Raw genomic sequence first — 17,403 nt, forward strand, 5'->3', positions numbered from 1 at the left:
ACCAATATTTTTGGCACCAGCATAGTTTTTATTTCTAATTTTTATTTAAAATATTTTATTTCTATTTTAAAAATTGCAAATAAAATGAAAAAACAAATCAGCTCCTGTCTTATTCAAGCTTGATTTGAATAGAAGAAGAAAATGTTTTGTTTAACCATTTTGTACCATATTTGCGGTAAGTGCCATTTACTAATAGGCCTTCTCAAAGGTCATGGAAGTCATGGAAATATCACTTCAGCATTACCTGCAACCACAGATAATTGTAGCACTTTTAGAACATAAGCATTACTCAAAAATAGACTGCATCTGTCAAAAACCTAAATGTTGTAAGATGTGCAATTACTTTTTTAGGGAAATGCACAACTAAGGTAGTTCCAGGCAGATCTTCACTGCTACATGTCCATATCACTTGACCAATTGAACTATTTCAAAGATCCCCACAGCTTACAAAAGCAAAAGAATCAAAGCTCACAATGACACTGACCCAGCAAAAAATATAGTAAACAATAGGATCATGTCAAATTCTATCCATGTTTTCCAAGTTTTATTACGTATGGAAAGCACTCTCTTTCTCCCTCTTTCTCTTCCATACAAACGCACACACAAACTACAAACTATTTACTGATGAAATAATCAAAAACACAGTGCACAGTTCTACGCCATTTCTCACTATCTAGGTAATAACAGCACTGTTCTTGAAGCACATAAACCAAACTTTTCACTATTAGTATAAATGCTGCTGCTGAACTCTGTTTGAGAAACAAATAGACTCAGGTGAGTCACACACGCTTAATTTCTCTCTCTCATAACTCCATTAATAACTGCATTAGTCTGCTATCAATGTTTCAAGCCTCCGTTACTACGTTTAAAAAGTTGTTTTGGAATTAGCAACGGAAGCGTGGGATGAGATGCGTAAGAAACTAATCCTACACAAGAACGTTTAAGGACAAAAACTGCCAAAGGTCTTGAAATACAACATCTGAACAATGTCTTGAGGTGTGGTATTGGTAGTGCGAGTGGAATAATTGACTCCGGTCCATTGAATTATTAGAAAATAATACACTACTGAGAAGTAATGGAACATGACACCTCGGGTGTGCATTATGTTCTAATAAATCAATGGCCTGCCAACAATTCTTCCTTACATTAAATATAACAAACTGAATATTGGAGTGGATGGTGGCACATTGCGGTTTTTCTCAGCAAGGCAAAAGATCAAAGAGCTGATACAAGTCAATGCCCAGTAGAACAATCAATAATAATTACCATCATTATTTGAATTATTTGAAGTATTCATTTAGCTCTACTTAAAAGTCAGTTGCTAGTGAAACTTCTTCATCACAGCAAGCCAAAAATAGCACGAAAACACTGCACCACACAAAAAAAAATCCTAATATCATCATTTGCATTCGTATCTAAACAAAGTTCTCAGTGATGAAATGGGCAGTCAACACTCAATAATATCTACGTTGTGTGAGATACAGAATGAGAAAGCAATCCAAACAAATCCTCAAATAATCCACTACTGTACACAACAGAAAACAAAAACTGTGGATTAATGGCCTGGCCTTGCATGACCACTTACCCTTCTTCAGAAGTATGAGATATATTTTTAAGGCTAAAGCTTTTGATTTAACATCTAGGGACCGTAACATAACCCTGCAACCCAAGGGCAAGAGGCACATCTATAGCATCTGCCAGCGTGCAAATAAAATATGCAGATATTGAATGTGTGTGGTTTTCGTCTGCTTGGACAAATAAAAATCTGGTTTGGTTTCCATACAGCTTGACTGCAGTCTCTTTACGTCCAGTGCTGCGGTGAAACAAATTGAAATACATCCCTGTGTCACAGGAACAAATAAGGTAGCAGACGACCTCCCTGCAGCAGTGTGCAGCTGAGATTGGATTAGAGAGCTGTACCTGATAAAGTCAGTTCAGGAGACAAGCTCCAGCACCCTTATTTAGTGCCAGGCTGAATAACACGGTTCATATAGAGACTTTCCAGACCCCACATCCACTGTGAATTCTCACCGCCATATATAATTACACCCAGACATATACAATAACCTGTGTCACGGTGAATGTGTCATATGCCTGATATTCTAGAACCATTTCCAGCGTGATGACATTGAAGAAGCCCAAGTGATCCATTGTACTGTTGGGCTGGGTATCCATGATGATATCCTTTTTATGATTCAGTCTCGCTAATACATAAAATAGATTTTCTGATTAAAATAATAACGAAATGAAACCAAAAAATATAGATGTTTAAGTTATAATACTAGCACAAAGTACCTCATATTACCATACATGGCTCATGATACCGGTAATATCACAATACAGCTGATATGTGGGACAGACAATCTTACAATAACTATGTAAGTAACTATGAAAACTAAATTACAGTGTGAAGGTTATGTGCAAGCTTTCTCTCTTTATTTTTTAACTGCTGAAAAAAAGTTTAATAATTCTGCAAAACTGAAAATTATGTCATTTGCTCACTCTTAGGTGACTCATTAACTCAAACTTGAATGTTTTTCTTTTTTCTGGTGAACCTTCTTTAAGTTATTTTCAAGAATGTGGCTAACTAAACAGTTTCTGGTCCTCAAGTGACTTTTTCTCAAGTATTTTTTCCTTTGCAAAGTCGATGCGGAATTCAGATTTTTGGGTGAACTGCCCCGTTAATGACCAGGGGCAGCATTTTAAAGGGTTTGACCCTTCAAAAGGCAAAAATTACATAATATGTTTGTAGATAAGACAAATTAAGACAAATGAGTCTTAATATTAATTGGACAATATTACTAGCCTGAGTGTTACTAGCCTTAGGTGATATCCCTGACAATAGTTGATACACAGTTTTATTGTCTATCGGCACAAACCTAACTTAGTCCAGTGATCAGGAAATGTTTGACAAACTTCCTAATGAATCATGTCACAACAGCAATGCCAATCATTGCTCAAATAAAGAACTTGATGTATGCTGCCGATTATCTACAAAGAACCTGATCTTTATCCAGAACTGTTACATGAGAGCAAACACTGCTCCCCAGTATCTTTTACATTCATTACAAAGAACGAGCTCACAAGAGTCATTTGTGTCCAAGTCAGAATACTCATGTAAAAGATCACAACTAGTAAGAAAATCTGCTTAAACCCAGCCATAGCTCTCTATATGTCAGGAAAAAAAATGTAAGTCATGAAGGTTGAAGTAAAATTGAGGAACAGACAGACATTGTGACCCCAGTGTGCTGAAAACAGAGAATGTCGGTACATTATGATCTATAATGCCCATCTCAACACATTATCTAGCGTGAATACATGTAACAAGAGCTTTTAAACGGCGGCCGCATTGCACAAAGGTCACTGATTGGCCCTCAACATTGACCGTGAAAGATTGAAAGATAGATACAACATACCAGTGGACACTTATTAGCGGATTTAGCAAATGTAACACTTCAGATGCATTGCATTTGCATAATTAAAAATACACCGCCTTGATTTAGTGTAAGCTTTTAGCTTTGAGCTTACTGTAACAAATCAGAAACCGAGGCTTAGGCCTAAGGTACTCCCTAGATAATAAAACATCATATTCAAAGATAACAAGATAACAAAACCATTACTTCTAATTGAAAGGTCAACATACTAAATCAAATGCACGTCGCAGCTGTCCATGGAGGAATGTATTGATTGGCCATAATACAACATAAGCAAAATCAGCCGCCATTCATCTTGTTTGGAGACCCTGGCGGGTTTGAGGGATTGGAAACAATCCAGCTCTATACAGTAGAAGTAATTCATCTATGGCCAACACCATCCAGCTGAATTTCGCTATTTATAATCATTAAACAATTAAAATTTAAAAGAAAACATTAAACCAAGCAGAGACTGTACTTTAAGGTTTATGTAATTACTTATGAAATGCAATCTACAAGGCCAGCCAATAATATCCATCACAAACCGCATCTGAATGATGGCGAGAGGACTGAAGAAGATCTCCAGAGAAGAACAGAGAGGGTCAGAATGTCAGCTGGATTAACTGAATTAGTGCTACCACTATAATTACTTGAGGTGTGGGTGAGTTTCAGCTCTTGGCTATGGAGAGGAGAGGCGTTCCTGGCACAAGACACATATAAATGCTATTTCACAAGCTGTTCCCGTACTTGCTTTCATAAGGACGGTTAGTCATGTTTCAATAGGCTAAATATTTGACAGGGCTCAACAATAAGAACGGCCCAATGGCCCAATGGCCCAGGGCCAGTGTGAGAGTGTTTTGGGTCAGTATAATTTATAGCTATTCCTGCTTCAAAACCTAATAAATTATTGAATGCTTTTACTTTTTATTTAAAGAAATATATAAATAAATAATGTGACCTATAAAAAAATAATAAAAGCATATGTTCAACAAAAATTTTTTATAAAAATTTAATTTAATTATAAAATTTTGTACCTTATTTAATTGAATAAAAATGTTTTTTTATTTATATAGTATTTTTATGAAGTGAAGCCAAAAATATTGACAAGGCAAGTCCAAAACTACTAGCCAGAGTCTAACTAAGCAAACAGACAGAATCCTTACTGTTGAGCACTGGGAGGATTTAAAAACACACAGCCACTGAGATGAAACCAATCACGTAGGGCTTTTGAAGTTGCATTGACCTAAAGCATGCAAGCCTGTGCCATTGTTCCGCTAACATTACAGTATAAGAGAATTACACGTCAAGCTCGCTATCAATTAGACCATTATGTCTCTACTTGGCTTTAATGAGTACTGCTACTGCATATTTCCTTTAGAGGCAGAAAATGGAACTCATAAATCCATTTGTCTACATGCAGCCCTTGGTTAACAACCACAGGGGGATTCATTAGTTGTGCTTGATTTCTGAATGGACTCGCCAGGGAAAGCAGCGTCAAAGCATCCACCCAGCTCCCCCTGCGCACTCCAAATTAGTCAATTAGGAGTGTCATTAAAGTGGTGGCAGCGAGGAGGATTAACACCAGGGGAAATAAAAGAGACGGTCTGCCTTGTGCTCGCCCAGGATATTGCCGATTTCCATCCATCAGCTGCTCCAGATGGGGGGATATTAGTAATTTAGATTCTGTCAACAGTACCCAGGAGAACCCTGCCAAAATCGTTCCCTCATCGCCGCCCTGCTCTCCTTGAATGTAATCATATCTGCCGAGTGCTGAGCGAGGGTGGAAAAAAAAACACCTTTTTCTACCCAAATCCCCCTATTCATTCCAACCTATCAATGCAGCGTTACAACTGACTGGAGGATTTCTATTCATTACGGCTCTCTTGTTCTCAGACACAGAGGGCTACTTCCACGACGAGTAATGCACGAATAACGGCAAAATCCCATGTTATAAAAACAGTTTTAAGGGTCAGCGCTTGTGTGCATGCGCGTGTGCACATTTCGTTTGAGATAACACTGTAAGAAAACCGCTGCACACGGACAGACGCAGGCTGGAGGACAAAATGGGCCGATGTCTTTCAACTGGCTTTCATAAGGATAAGGCCAGTGAATGTTTTGTACCTGCGGGGCAGCTCTCAATAGTAAGACTCTGTAATGTATTTGTGTGTGTGTGTGGGCATTCAGGAAGGACGTTAAGTCGCCCTTTTCTGTCATTGCATAAAATGACTGTAAATCTGCACGCAGGCTTTTCTTAATTTGGCAATGTGTCTGTTTTTGATTGTGCAGAAATCTGAGGCTGAAGCTGAGGCTATTCATTATTTATTTGTCTTTTCTGGCATCCGGCACTGTAAAAAAAAAAAATGTTTTGTCAGGCTACCTAAAAATGTGCTTCATGTGGTAACGTCTAAATCAATCTGACAACTACGAAAGTCCTTATAGAGGGCCAGATCTGCTGGAAATCGCTCCCTAACAGTTTCACTTTTTAGTGTGCCATTAAACCAGAGCAGAGAAGGATGAGATTGGCAGACTTTAAAAAGTTCATCCAAAACTGAAACTGATATTCAATTATTAATTACTCGGCTTAATGTGGTTTGAAACTCTCATTTTGATGCTATCATCATTAGACACAAAAATAGCTTTTAAAGATCATGTGCTGCTGTCTAGCTCCCAAAAGGATGTAAAAGTACTATAAAGTGCTATAAAGTCTGTATGACTCAATATTTCATATCTTCTTAGATGGATAATTTTCTGGTAAGAACGTGTTAGCCTAAATTAATACAAAGTTAGGAATATTACATTTTTCAAGAATGTTTTCTTTTTAATAAAATTTTTTAACAATATTTTCTGTCATGAAGAATCTTTTTTATTTTAGTGGCATTGTTATGAACTTATTAGAATTCAAGACTTCTTAACTACTTCTTTTTATAGATTTTTATGCAGTGCACTGTCTTTATACACTTTTGATCTTTAACCACATGTAGGACCCCTATGGTACGGGTTTGAAGTCACAATGAATTTTGATGTTATTGCCATCCAAAATGCATCAGAGGCCAAATTTGATTTGAGGAAAAAATTCATAAATAATGATTTATACCAGATACCATACAGCTTCAGAAGACATGGAATACATTGAATCAGTATACGAAGTACTTTTATGATACTTTTTGGAGTTCGACAGCCTGTTGATCTTAAAAGGAATGCCTCAAAAATAAAAAAAATATCGATTTGGACTACTATAAGGGTAATAAGACAGGATTCAAATACTCAGTAAGCAGCACTGAATAAGAAACAAAACTGACCTCTACACACAGTCCCGTTGTCCACAGACTCATACCCGGCCTTGCACACACAACGTCCGATAGGTACCAGCCACTCCCCATCTCCATTGCAGTACAGTTTAATGGGAACATCCACTTCCTCTCCATTAGGTACACAACTGCCCCGGGCAGACACCAGAGAGGTGCTCTCCGCACCTGACAAGGTCTCCTCAAAGATGGCCCCGTTCCGAATAACTCTGGGGCATTTGCGATAGAAAACCTTCACGGCGATGAGTGACATGCAAGCTCCGTAATCCTGGAAGGCCAAGTAGAAGCCTTTATGGGACACCGGTCCGAAGCTGCGCACTTCCGTGTTAATCTTCATCACACGGCCTCCCAGGTCCACCTGAGAGAAACTCTCATCGGCAGCAATGGTGTCCACCTTGATCCAAGGGTTCTCCATCCAGGCGGGATACACCTTGGAGGCTACGTCCTTGTCAGACTCGAAGTAATAGAGATTAAAAGTCTCCTTGCAAGAGCCGGTGACGTTCGGGATGCTGCTGCAGTCTCGCACAGAGAACTTCATCTCCACGTGGATGCGCTGGGCTCCTCGTCGCTGGATGTATTTGGTGCGCACCCAGTTGTTCTGGTTGGCGTTGAAGACGTTGCACACCTGGTAGGTGCGAATGGTGTTCATCTTCTCGTCGTAGCCACTCACTTCCTCCCACTGCACAGACAATAACATTTGAATAAGCAACGGGCGCTTCGAATAGTAAAAGCTTGTTTTTCATGCTGTTTGCATAGTTATGGAACATTGGTTTGTGGTTTCGCACCATTACAGACACATTACGACACCTAAAGTATAAATGTGCAGAAATGAGACAAACGCCATGGATTGCATTAAAAATAATCTAATTTGGAATTCATTCAACATCTATTTCTGCACCGCATGAGTCACGCTGAATTTGTGCGCTGAATTATTCATTTAAGCTAGGTCTGATCATCTAAATTATTTCAATAAGGCTCACCCCCAGTGATGGATATATCGTCCAGCCCAGCTCTGCCGTCGCTGTCGTGGAGTCCATCAACACATCTGAAAAGAAACGCATGTCAAAAACCCGTAAGTTTAAAATGCTGCCACAAAGAGCCTTTTTCTGAACATTTGAGCATTTGTGAGGTTATTGTTCTTCAAGTCTCTTAACAGTAATTATGATGCATAATGGATAGCTTTTCTGAATGTTAAATGAAGGATGACTCACACCGAGATACAAAATAACAGTTGCCCATTTCACAGCGGTAATAGCTCGCTATTTTTGACTCTTATTGTTAATCAAATGTTACAAATGGCCATTACTAGATAGGAAGTGTTATCCATCACACCATGTTCTAACATCTGCTTCCAGTCACATCTAGTTTGTAATTGCCCCGGATGACAGAGGGTGCCTTTCTATTCAATATGGCAAATTGGACAAAATGGTTCAAAAACATGACTCTGGTCTGACATTTTTAATTATTTAGCCAGGTACAACCGTCACTGCACACAGCCAAAATCAGCATAATGAGACTCTAGGGAGGATTTTAGTGCAAAAGATTTGTTGTAGTGCTTTAAAGCCGGCCGAAGGAAGCAAAATACAAATGAACAAATTAGGAATGCATTGATATTAAAAGTCAGAGATGTTTTTTTTCCCCACCTTGCAGTCAATTTAAATTTATAAAATAGTTTGTCTAAATAAATAAATAAACAAACATCATAACGTTATAAATGTACATTAGGAAATCTAATATAAATTTTAAAATCAGCAGAAAAAGCTATTTAACTAGGAGTGTTAACTTTCCTTTTTTTTAGTCTGAACATAAAATTAAGGAAAATGAAAATACACAATTACATATCCAATATATTTCTCAATATTAATGGAAAAATAAGAAAAAAAGACAACATAAAATGTAAATGCCCAACTATTTTGAATCAGATTTGGCACATGATGAATGGAAATTTTGGACTGTGAGATGCTAAGGTTGTCTTGTATTTGTTTAATAATAATTTCAAAGGCCATCATGTGAAAGGCCATTTCAAAACGTAAATATGAAAAAAATACATACTATATGAAAGTTGGAGGCAGGTGGTGCAGTGATGATTCTTCAGCATTTCTGTTTCTGTTGCTGTAGCTATATCTGCCATTTTTATTTCAGTGTTAAGAAACACAAATATAGACAGCCTCAACGTGAATAAACTTTACCTAAAACTTTAAAAAACTTTTTTAAAAGTAAAACACAAAACTTCCCAATTTAGCTTTTTATATGGTCTTAACTGAAAATCCCATAAACCAATAGCATGAAACATTCAGAACAGAGACGGGAAACTTTTTCCCCCAAATATTTAGAAAAGTTAGAGTACAACCATCTGTCCAAAGCTGTACTACGGTGTATAGCTATTTATTTTTATGTATATAAGAAACGTGACTGAGCATTTTTCATGTCTTGAGGGACCATCACCTATGGGGGTCCTGCCCGGGTATATGGGCCTCAGTCAAGGCAACATAAACACATCCAGTGTGACACACAGACTCCCCGTGGCATTTATGAATCGGGATTTGGCAAGTGGCAAGAGGACTTCCTGAGATCGAAGCCAGAAGCCCCGTGACACACAATCCTGGGATCCCTGTAAACACTGGCTCAATACAGCCTCAGCCATTAAGTGTCTCATTTATATTTCAGCAGCTTCTGCAGCTCAGGGGCAACCAAAGATATTTCTCTCAGGAACTGCACCATCGCTGTGTGTTTAGTGCTGTGAATGTGAGAATATGATGAGGCCGGGAGGAAAATACAAGAGGAAGCAAACAATCCTCTTAGACTTTATAAGCCCACGGGTCAAACAAAAAAGCGCAAAACACGATTACAAATACAGCCTCGTGCATTCAAATAAAACATCCATGCAACAATATAATGAAAACCAGCACATTTACAATTGTCTGTGCGTTGAAAGAGAAAGTTGTAGCATTTCCCAGTACTTGGTGCACTGTTTAATCAAACCCCCACTCCATCTGTCCAGGCATTCATGCAATCTCTCTCTCCCTCTCTCTCTCTCTCGATATTTTAATGAAAAGTAGGGCAGCGGGAGCCCAAGTCCAGTACATATAATCCTTACAGGCTGCGCTACACTCTGTATGCCACACTGGATTAATCCCACGGGAAACATGGCGAGTCTTCACTGGATTTTAGGTCAGCGTGCCAAGGCGCAACTTTCAGTCCCACATTTTGTTATTTATTCATTTCTTCGCCCGGTTTGCACATGCTGAGCCGTGCCACAAGTGTGTACACAAGCACACACCCCAAATCCCCAGAACCTCATCATCCTCATACCAAATCGCTCTCTTGAGGACATCGTGTCATCTATTTCATGGGCAATGTTATATGCAGCATAGCATGGAATTTAAATGCAGATGAATAATACCCGTACATAATGGCACAACAACATCATAGCACGTAGGGAGGATTAAGGAATGTTGATTTTTCTGTCGCGATAAACATAGAATCCTCGCTCTAGATGTGACTGAGAGAGAAAACATCAACAGTGAAACTTTAAGTGGAGAAACTGGTAAACACTATTGGTCGCAAATCTAAACCGAATCGGGAAAACACCACTTTGTGGTTAAGAAGCTGAATACTTGAAGCCTAATTTGCTCTTGTGAGGGTGCTCTTGAGAGTCTACTATATGAGCTACGCTTAATGTTTTTTTATGGCCGCGCTGCTGCTTTCCCTGCTACAGGACGTATGAGATATGAGATATATGTATAAAAAGACCTGGATGATACACATCTAGAACTTCATTATAGGCAGGGCTTCAGATTGCAACTGAAAAAGATTGAAAGTAAGTATTAAAAAAAGCTAGGGAGAAAGGCTTTGTGCGGTTTTGTGAAAAATATAATCTGGTTATACTACGCTCCAAAGTTTTCTGTAGCTATGTAAAGGCGAAAAAAGAATGAGCTGCGATTTCTGGTTTCAATAACCAATGACTCTTACATACCAGTTCAAGTCAAAAAGATTCACAAAGATCGGCAGTAAAGCCGCAACCACATTTTTGTCATTTCGGCAATTTTATGTTGGCAAAAATGTCTCCTGTCCATTGTCAATAAAGCTGTGAAGGAAAAAGCAGCATTCACAAAGAAGTCACTTTCAAAGCAAGCAACTTTCTGTAGAACAAAACAGTTTGTCCGAGTTTATGTGGAATCGCATTTGTGAATTTTCGCTGCCAAAAAAAAGGTCCTCTGTCCATAGAGTTGTAATGCATAAAGCATCGTTCACACAGAACTCGAGAACATTTCACAGAATTTTGCCTGGGAAAATTTGTAATGTGACTGCACTTTTAGCATTTTGAATCAGACACTGAATCAGCCAACTCTCTCACTGAATCAAGAATTATTTTTTCTTTATCTCCAATTAGAAAATAAACCAGAAACTGTGAATGTGGACTATATTAAAGATAAATGTAGAGTGTGTTTACCAATCAAAATTGGTGAATTTCAATTTATCTACGAACCATGATGTTCTAACAAAAACATTATTGATAATTGATTGCACTTTGGTACAACTCATTTATTTTGGTTACATGTTATTAACACAATCAACACAACATTTCAATCTTTTCCTCTCAAAAAGGTAAAAAATATTCCTTATTTTTTATTCTTATTCTAGAGCCTTAATATACAGTACATTTTCACTTCATAATGCTTTTTATTGTCCTGATCTCCAATGCTGTCTTCTTGTCTGTTTTATTCAGATGGAAGAAGCACAAACATTGCCCTTGAAACATACTGAAAAATTAATGTAGAGTTAATTAAATCAAGCTTTGATCATACACAACACACGAACCCTCATAAACTATGCAGATCCCTCCAGTCTTACATTCCATTATATCAAATATTTCCAACACACGTACACATAAACACACAAAAAACTAATATTATACACCGTTTAGGTTTCTGACATACATTAGGACCCAAAAGTCTGACAATCAAGATTTAAAATCGAATCTTATCCTGGAAATAAATGAACTGAATGCACATCCAGCTTGATCACTAATCAGATAAATGTGATATTGCGCAGATGATATCTCATTAAAGCTAAAACATCTGACCAGCGTTGTTCAGTTCATATACATAGCTCGAGTGCTAAAAAGAGAAAAGGTGTAAACGTAAACATGATTACGCAACTGAAACAGCATGTCCCCAGTGCATAATGGATTCAAACAGCGCTGATCGTAATAGATATTCCAAACTGATCAATAGCTTCCATGTCCAGCAGTGAGCAGCTACGACACGTCGTGAACGTGTGAACTAGTGTGAGGACATGCTCAGAATTCTGCATCCAGAAACAGGACAGAGTGCATTGATCCTCCGTGCTCCAGATCTGTCAGTCAACCTGTGGGTGGGATGCTAAAACATTCACTAGACCACGGGGACTGTCGCAGTGTGTCTGAGTGTGTAAACTCACAATCCATCTTCAAAAGAACAATAGCACCAGTCTGCAACCGATGACAAGTCTGACATATAGAAAGCAGGAAACGGTTTTGTAGTTTCGCTGTAAACTTAAAGCGACAGTTGAGGCAAAAATACACTTTCTGCCATCAAACACTCATCCTCATGAGGTTTCTTCTGTAGAACATAAAAGATTTTTTATAGCATTATTTCTATGCATTTGTTGCATTTTTACATGTTTGGTTTTTATTTACTAGTATTGTTTGTGTATTTAGGTTGTTTTTTATTGTTATTCATTTTACATTTCATTGTTTTACAAAATTGTGAGTTTTTTTACTTAATATTTTATATTCTATTTTATATTTTACGATTTATATTTAACTACCAATTTCTTTTTTAATTGTTTTTTTTTTTGCAGTTTCAGTTACTGTAACAACAATCTTCAGATTATCAAGATTAAAGTCACAATATGTAGAGAATAAAGTGAAAATTATGATAATAAGTCCAAAAATTGCAAGAATAAAAAAATGTTTTGTGAATTTAAACAGTTAGTATGACTATAGCCTATATTCTGCTATCAATCCGGGCCATTTGCATGCGCAAAAAGATAGAAGACACTCACAAAACATTTCAACTTCATTCTCGAAATCTTTGAATTTTTTTTTTTTTTTTTTCCTTTAATGTGCCACCAAAACGCTGTCATACAAAACAACATTTAATGCCAGTGAATGTAATTTTAATGGACAAAGAAAAAACATTTTGACTTCCTGACTCATTTGGAAATTCATTTGGAATGACATTATGCAAGTAAACAATGACAAAATATTCCCTTCTGAGGGAGGAGCTAACCATTTAAGAAATCAAACAAGCATTTTCCAAAAATGTTCTTGTCAGATACGGAATTGGGATTTACTGACCTACAAAACCTATCGATGAAACGTGTCTATGGTACAGTGGCAGTAAAACATTCGCTGCAGTCTCACTCTGTTATGTCAGGATTCTGAGCAGACGTCAGGAGGACGTTTTGCATATAAACCCCTGCATATCTCTGCTATGTGACTGTCTAACATTCGCAGACAGGAGCCAAATGTGATGGCGCTGAATGAGCAGTGGGTCAGTGGAGCAGCCTGCTCACAGTTTACAGACCCAACACTAATCCCCTGCTTTCCCAATTTACAACTCTCATCTCTATGGCAATGTGGGCCAGGAGCCGAAAAGGACAAACCGGTCACATTCAGAGGCCAAAATTAAACACACCTGCCAATGGTGGGTGTACTGAGAAAACATATAGGCCATTGAAGCACATTTCGCACTATTGATTTTTATCCCCGCTGAAACAATGCGATCATTTGTGACACACAGCACAGTTCATTTGGGATTGGTCGGTCTACATTTTTACCTTTTAATTAACTGAATATTACACCCATTGGTTCTGGAAAAAGAGAAACCTGTTGGCATTCATAGTTCGTAGAGGTTGTGACAGATATTTTAGTAGATATTTAGTCTGAATCGTAAGGGTCACTTACATCAGTGAGGGTCAGATTGTCGTACATTAAATACGTTCTATGCAATTTTGTTGAGGTTTATTTAAAGGCCAAACCCAATCACGTTTGGACCCTGTAAGATTTTCGCAGACTATTATAACACATCTGCTAAAAAATATAATAATAATAGAGCATTAAAATATTAAGTAGTAAAAATATTATTCTAATTTAAAGCAAATGTTTTCTATTTTAATATATTTTGAAACGTATTTTATTTCTGTGACACAAAGCTGAATTTCCAGCATCACACGTTTCAAAAAGTTTCGTACTTAATGTTTAATATTTGTGTGAAAAACATTGCGCACGGGAATCGTTGATGAATAAAAAGTTCAAAAGAACAGGCTTTATAAATATCTTTTGATCAATTTGATTGCATCTATGCAGAATTAAAGTACTCATTCTTTAATGAAACATTCTTACTGCCCCCAAACATTTAAACAGTAGTGTATGTTTGCTTCAGACTTCATTGATTCAGTCAAAGGTGCGGAAAATGAGCAAAAAAAATGATGCAGAAAAGGTACATTGATGAATTATTAATGAAAAATACATTACTGGAAAAATAATCTGAATGCACTAAATATGCTGAATGCAAATTCAGTCTGCATGACTAATGTATGAGGAGGTGGACGTTATAAGAAGAATCACAAGACTATGATTATGCATACATATTTTCTATTGAGGTGACGATCATCAAAAAGACTAACTACCGGGTATTCAAATGAAATAAAAGCAAAACATGTACCCTTGTGTTGTCAGATAATCATAGTTTGAAAAATCGAGGATAGTGGAGAAGTAGGTCATGAGCTTTTTGAAGTTCAATATTTTATGTCAGCTCTCTGTGGAATAAAAGCGCTTCTGCTCTGACGGCAAAACCGCTGTGTATTAACAGCGCCTGCGTCTGTTACTATTGAGGGTATTATGATTATGCAATATCAGCTCATTATCTAGGATGTCCATTCATAATCATTTTTGCTCGCTTTGAGACATTCAATACCTGAAAATGCGGGAGAAAATTATACATGAAAAAAACAACACGGAAGCCACGTCCTGAGGCGAATTCTCTCCATTTAAAAAGATTACTAAGTAGATGAATACCTATAATCTTAAAATCAAATACCAACAAATACAGAACATGGATACAGATTATTCCCAATGTCTCCATTTGAGAAGGCTTTTGACTGAAAACCGACGATCACTCAACAACAATCCATTTGCAAATCAGATCCTTGGTGGATATCAGAGTAAATTAGCAGCTTCGGGCTATAGAAGCAAATTAACTTTTCATCTGATTTTTAATCACTCTGAATAGAGATTTTTTTAGCTCAGGGATCTCTCTTCTCTTTTCATTAAGTTCATTTCGGAATGTAAAGCTTCTAGGTCAATGACTGCAATTTTTCCAGATTCGTTTTCAAGAAAGAAAATATGATTTGAGCACGCAGTCCATTAGACACCTGTGAGTATAGTGACTGAGCCAGGTTTCAGATTTATAATGCACTTAAATATCCAGTCTGTATATGGACTGGCATAAAAACACGAAAAAAATAAATAGTAATCTTTTTTTTGTAGCAGCGAGATAAACATCTTTCCAGCTTGGGTGGCATGCAGATTTGACTCGTGTAAAATGCTTAATGGACCGTACTATCCAATACATCTCAATCAAAGAAGCACAAACACAATAACGCCATGTGCTCAAATAAATCTTCATCAAATAAACAACACAATAATGCAGAATAGAGCCATATGCTCAAATAAATCTTCATCAGACAAGAACCAGGAACTACTGGACTCGATTTATCTGTGTTAGGCTAATGTCAAATTAAAAAGTTTATGTCAAAGAGGACGAAAAACGTGTTTGATGTGCATTTTATCTTAAACTTTAACTTAAATAGCGGAATTACGAAACCCAGTCATAAAAGCAGCATTTACTGTATAACATGAAATGTCACTGATATTACCAAATTTTGGATGTATAATTTAAACGAGGTCAGTACATGTGATATGGACTATTGTCAAAAACACATCACCAATCTCCAGGAGAATTACTTCATAAAACTATTATTAACTTGAAGGACCTGTGACTAATATTACTTGATTTAATGATAGTACTACTACTAATAAAAGTAGAACTAAATCATTATTCTTAAAGGTACATTTACCAGAAAAAGATATTTGATAAGGCCATAAAAATGTCATTATTGTAAAACTTTAAATTAATTTATGAAAGTTATATTTAATTAGACATTTTTTTTCTAGACTGTTTTCTTGACAAAAAATAAAAAACTATTTTATAGGGCCCTGTGAATGATACACACAAATTAAGATATTTATGTTCTGAAGATAAAGGTCTTAGGGGTTTATGATAACATGAGGGTGGGGAGAATGACCAGATGACATCATTTTTGGTGTTTGATGGGAATTGGTGGAGCTTAACGCTCATTTGCAAAGATTTTATATTATAACATACCACTAATAAAAAAATCTCAGAACTGACAGCTGGTCTGTCTTTAAAGGTTTATAAGTTACCATTAAAAATGAGAAAATGAAGGGCATTTCACAATCCCAACTGCTGCAGTCCACAGCTCAGAAATGCTTTGTTCTGATTGGTCAGTGGCGACGTTCCGAGGTCTGTAATGTCCCCGATATAAACATTTGGGCATCTATTGTGTCGCTTGACTCACAATGTGGACTAGCTCTCGTTTCATAAAAATGCATTTTAGTTTTGCTAACAGAAAACTTAATTGGAAAACTTTAGTATTAAAAGTACAATTTTCTCCTATTCTCTTCAACTTTTGAGAGAGGCTAGAGAAGTTTCATTCTGTCCTGTGTGCTGCTTATTTCCTTGCCCTAAACAACATTAAAAACTTGCATAAAATGGATGGTTCGCTTCTTTAAACCCTTCACACAGACCACTATACCCTGCTTATGCTCTTCATTTAAAAAAAACCCATCTGCCCACGTATGTGTGGTAGTTATAGAGTTATCGCTCCTCGATAACAGCTGACACTTTGACATTTTATTAAATGAGATTCTGAGTGTTTACAAACCAAATTTGTTCCGTAGCCTCATCTCTGCACTCAAAAATAGCAGGAATGTAAATCAATATGACGGCGCTCATCAAACTGGCTAATAATTAACATTAAGAGGACAATCCATTTCACCTCATTTTATTCAAAATGATCACTCAACAAGACAGAAAGACAGATGGATAATTAAATTGTCAAGCAGATGGCAAGTCCCTCTTGGATACCTGATAATTTCACCATTTTGACCTCCTCACAAGCCTGTGGACAAAATCTTGTCACTTCATCAGTGGCCATATGGAAACTCCCAGTTTCCCATCACCCATAAATTCATTGATTCAGAGGCGGTTTGTCCTTTCTGTCGCTCTGCAGAGGCGCTGTCTGACTTGACTGAAATTGGTCAGGTTTGCCGTGCTTATGTAAAGGCTCGGAAAGATGTCGCAGATGCCAAAGGCAGGTCTTAGTCCTAATAAAGAGGGATGGGGGGGGGAGTGCAGCTAGGACTGAGGACTGCACGACACACGTCGCACGGACCCTGCGCTCATACGCGTCCCACGATCGAACAATCAAACCCAGGTGCTTTCTGGGATAAATGGCTGCTGTTTTTGCAGGGGGAAAAGTTGGTGGTTGCATACTCTGATTAAGGTCATGAAAAAACTCCCAGGTTGACATTTAGTCCATGACATACAAGAGGG

At 37.4% G+C, this 17,403-nt stretch overlaps 1 protein-coding gene across 2 annotated transcripts in view; it reads right to left on the minus strand.

Moving 5' to 3' along the window:
* ephb2a (eph receptor B2a) overlaps positions 1 to 17,403 on the minus strand; it is a 50,233-nt gene that overhangs the window by 30,106 nt on the left and 2,724 nt on the right. For both annotated transcript variants that reach the window (XM_043225312.1, XM_043225311.1), the window contains exons 2-3: positions 7,699 to 7,763; positions 6,713 to 7,397 (exon numbers count right to left, since the gene is read on the minus strand). In XM_043225312.1, coding sequence (XP_043081247.1) covers positions 6,713 to 7,397; positions 7,699 to 7,763 — 750 coding nt within the window. The remainder of the gene's footprint in view (positions 1 to 6,712; positions 7,398 to 7,698; positions 7,764 to 17,403) is intronic.

The sequence above is a fragment of the Puntigrus tetrazona genome, chromosome 23, assembly GCF_018831695.1.
Source record: "Puntigrus tetrazona isolate hp1 chromosome 23, ASM1883169v1, whole genome shotgun sequence".
In the NCBI taxonomy this organism is placed as follows: Eukaryota; Metazoa; Chordata; class Actinopteri; order Cypriniformes; family Cyprinidae; genus Puntigrus; species Puntigrus tetrazona.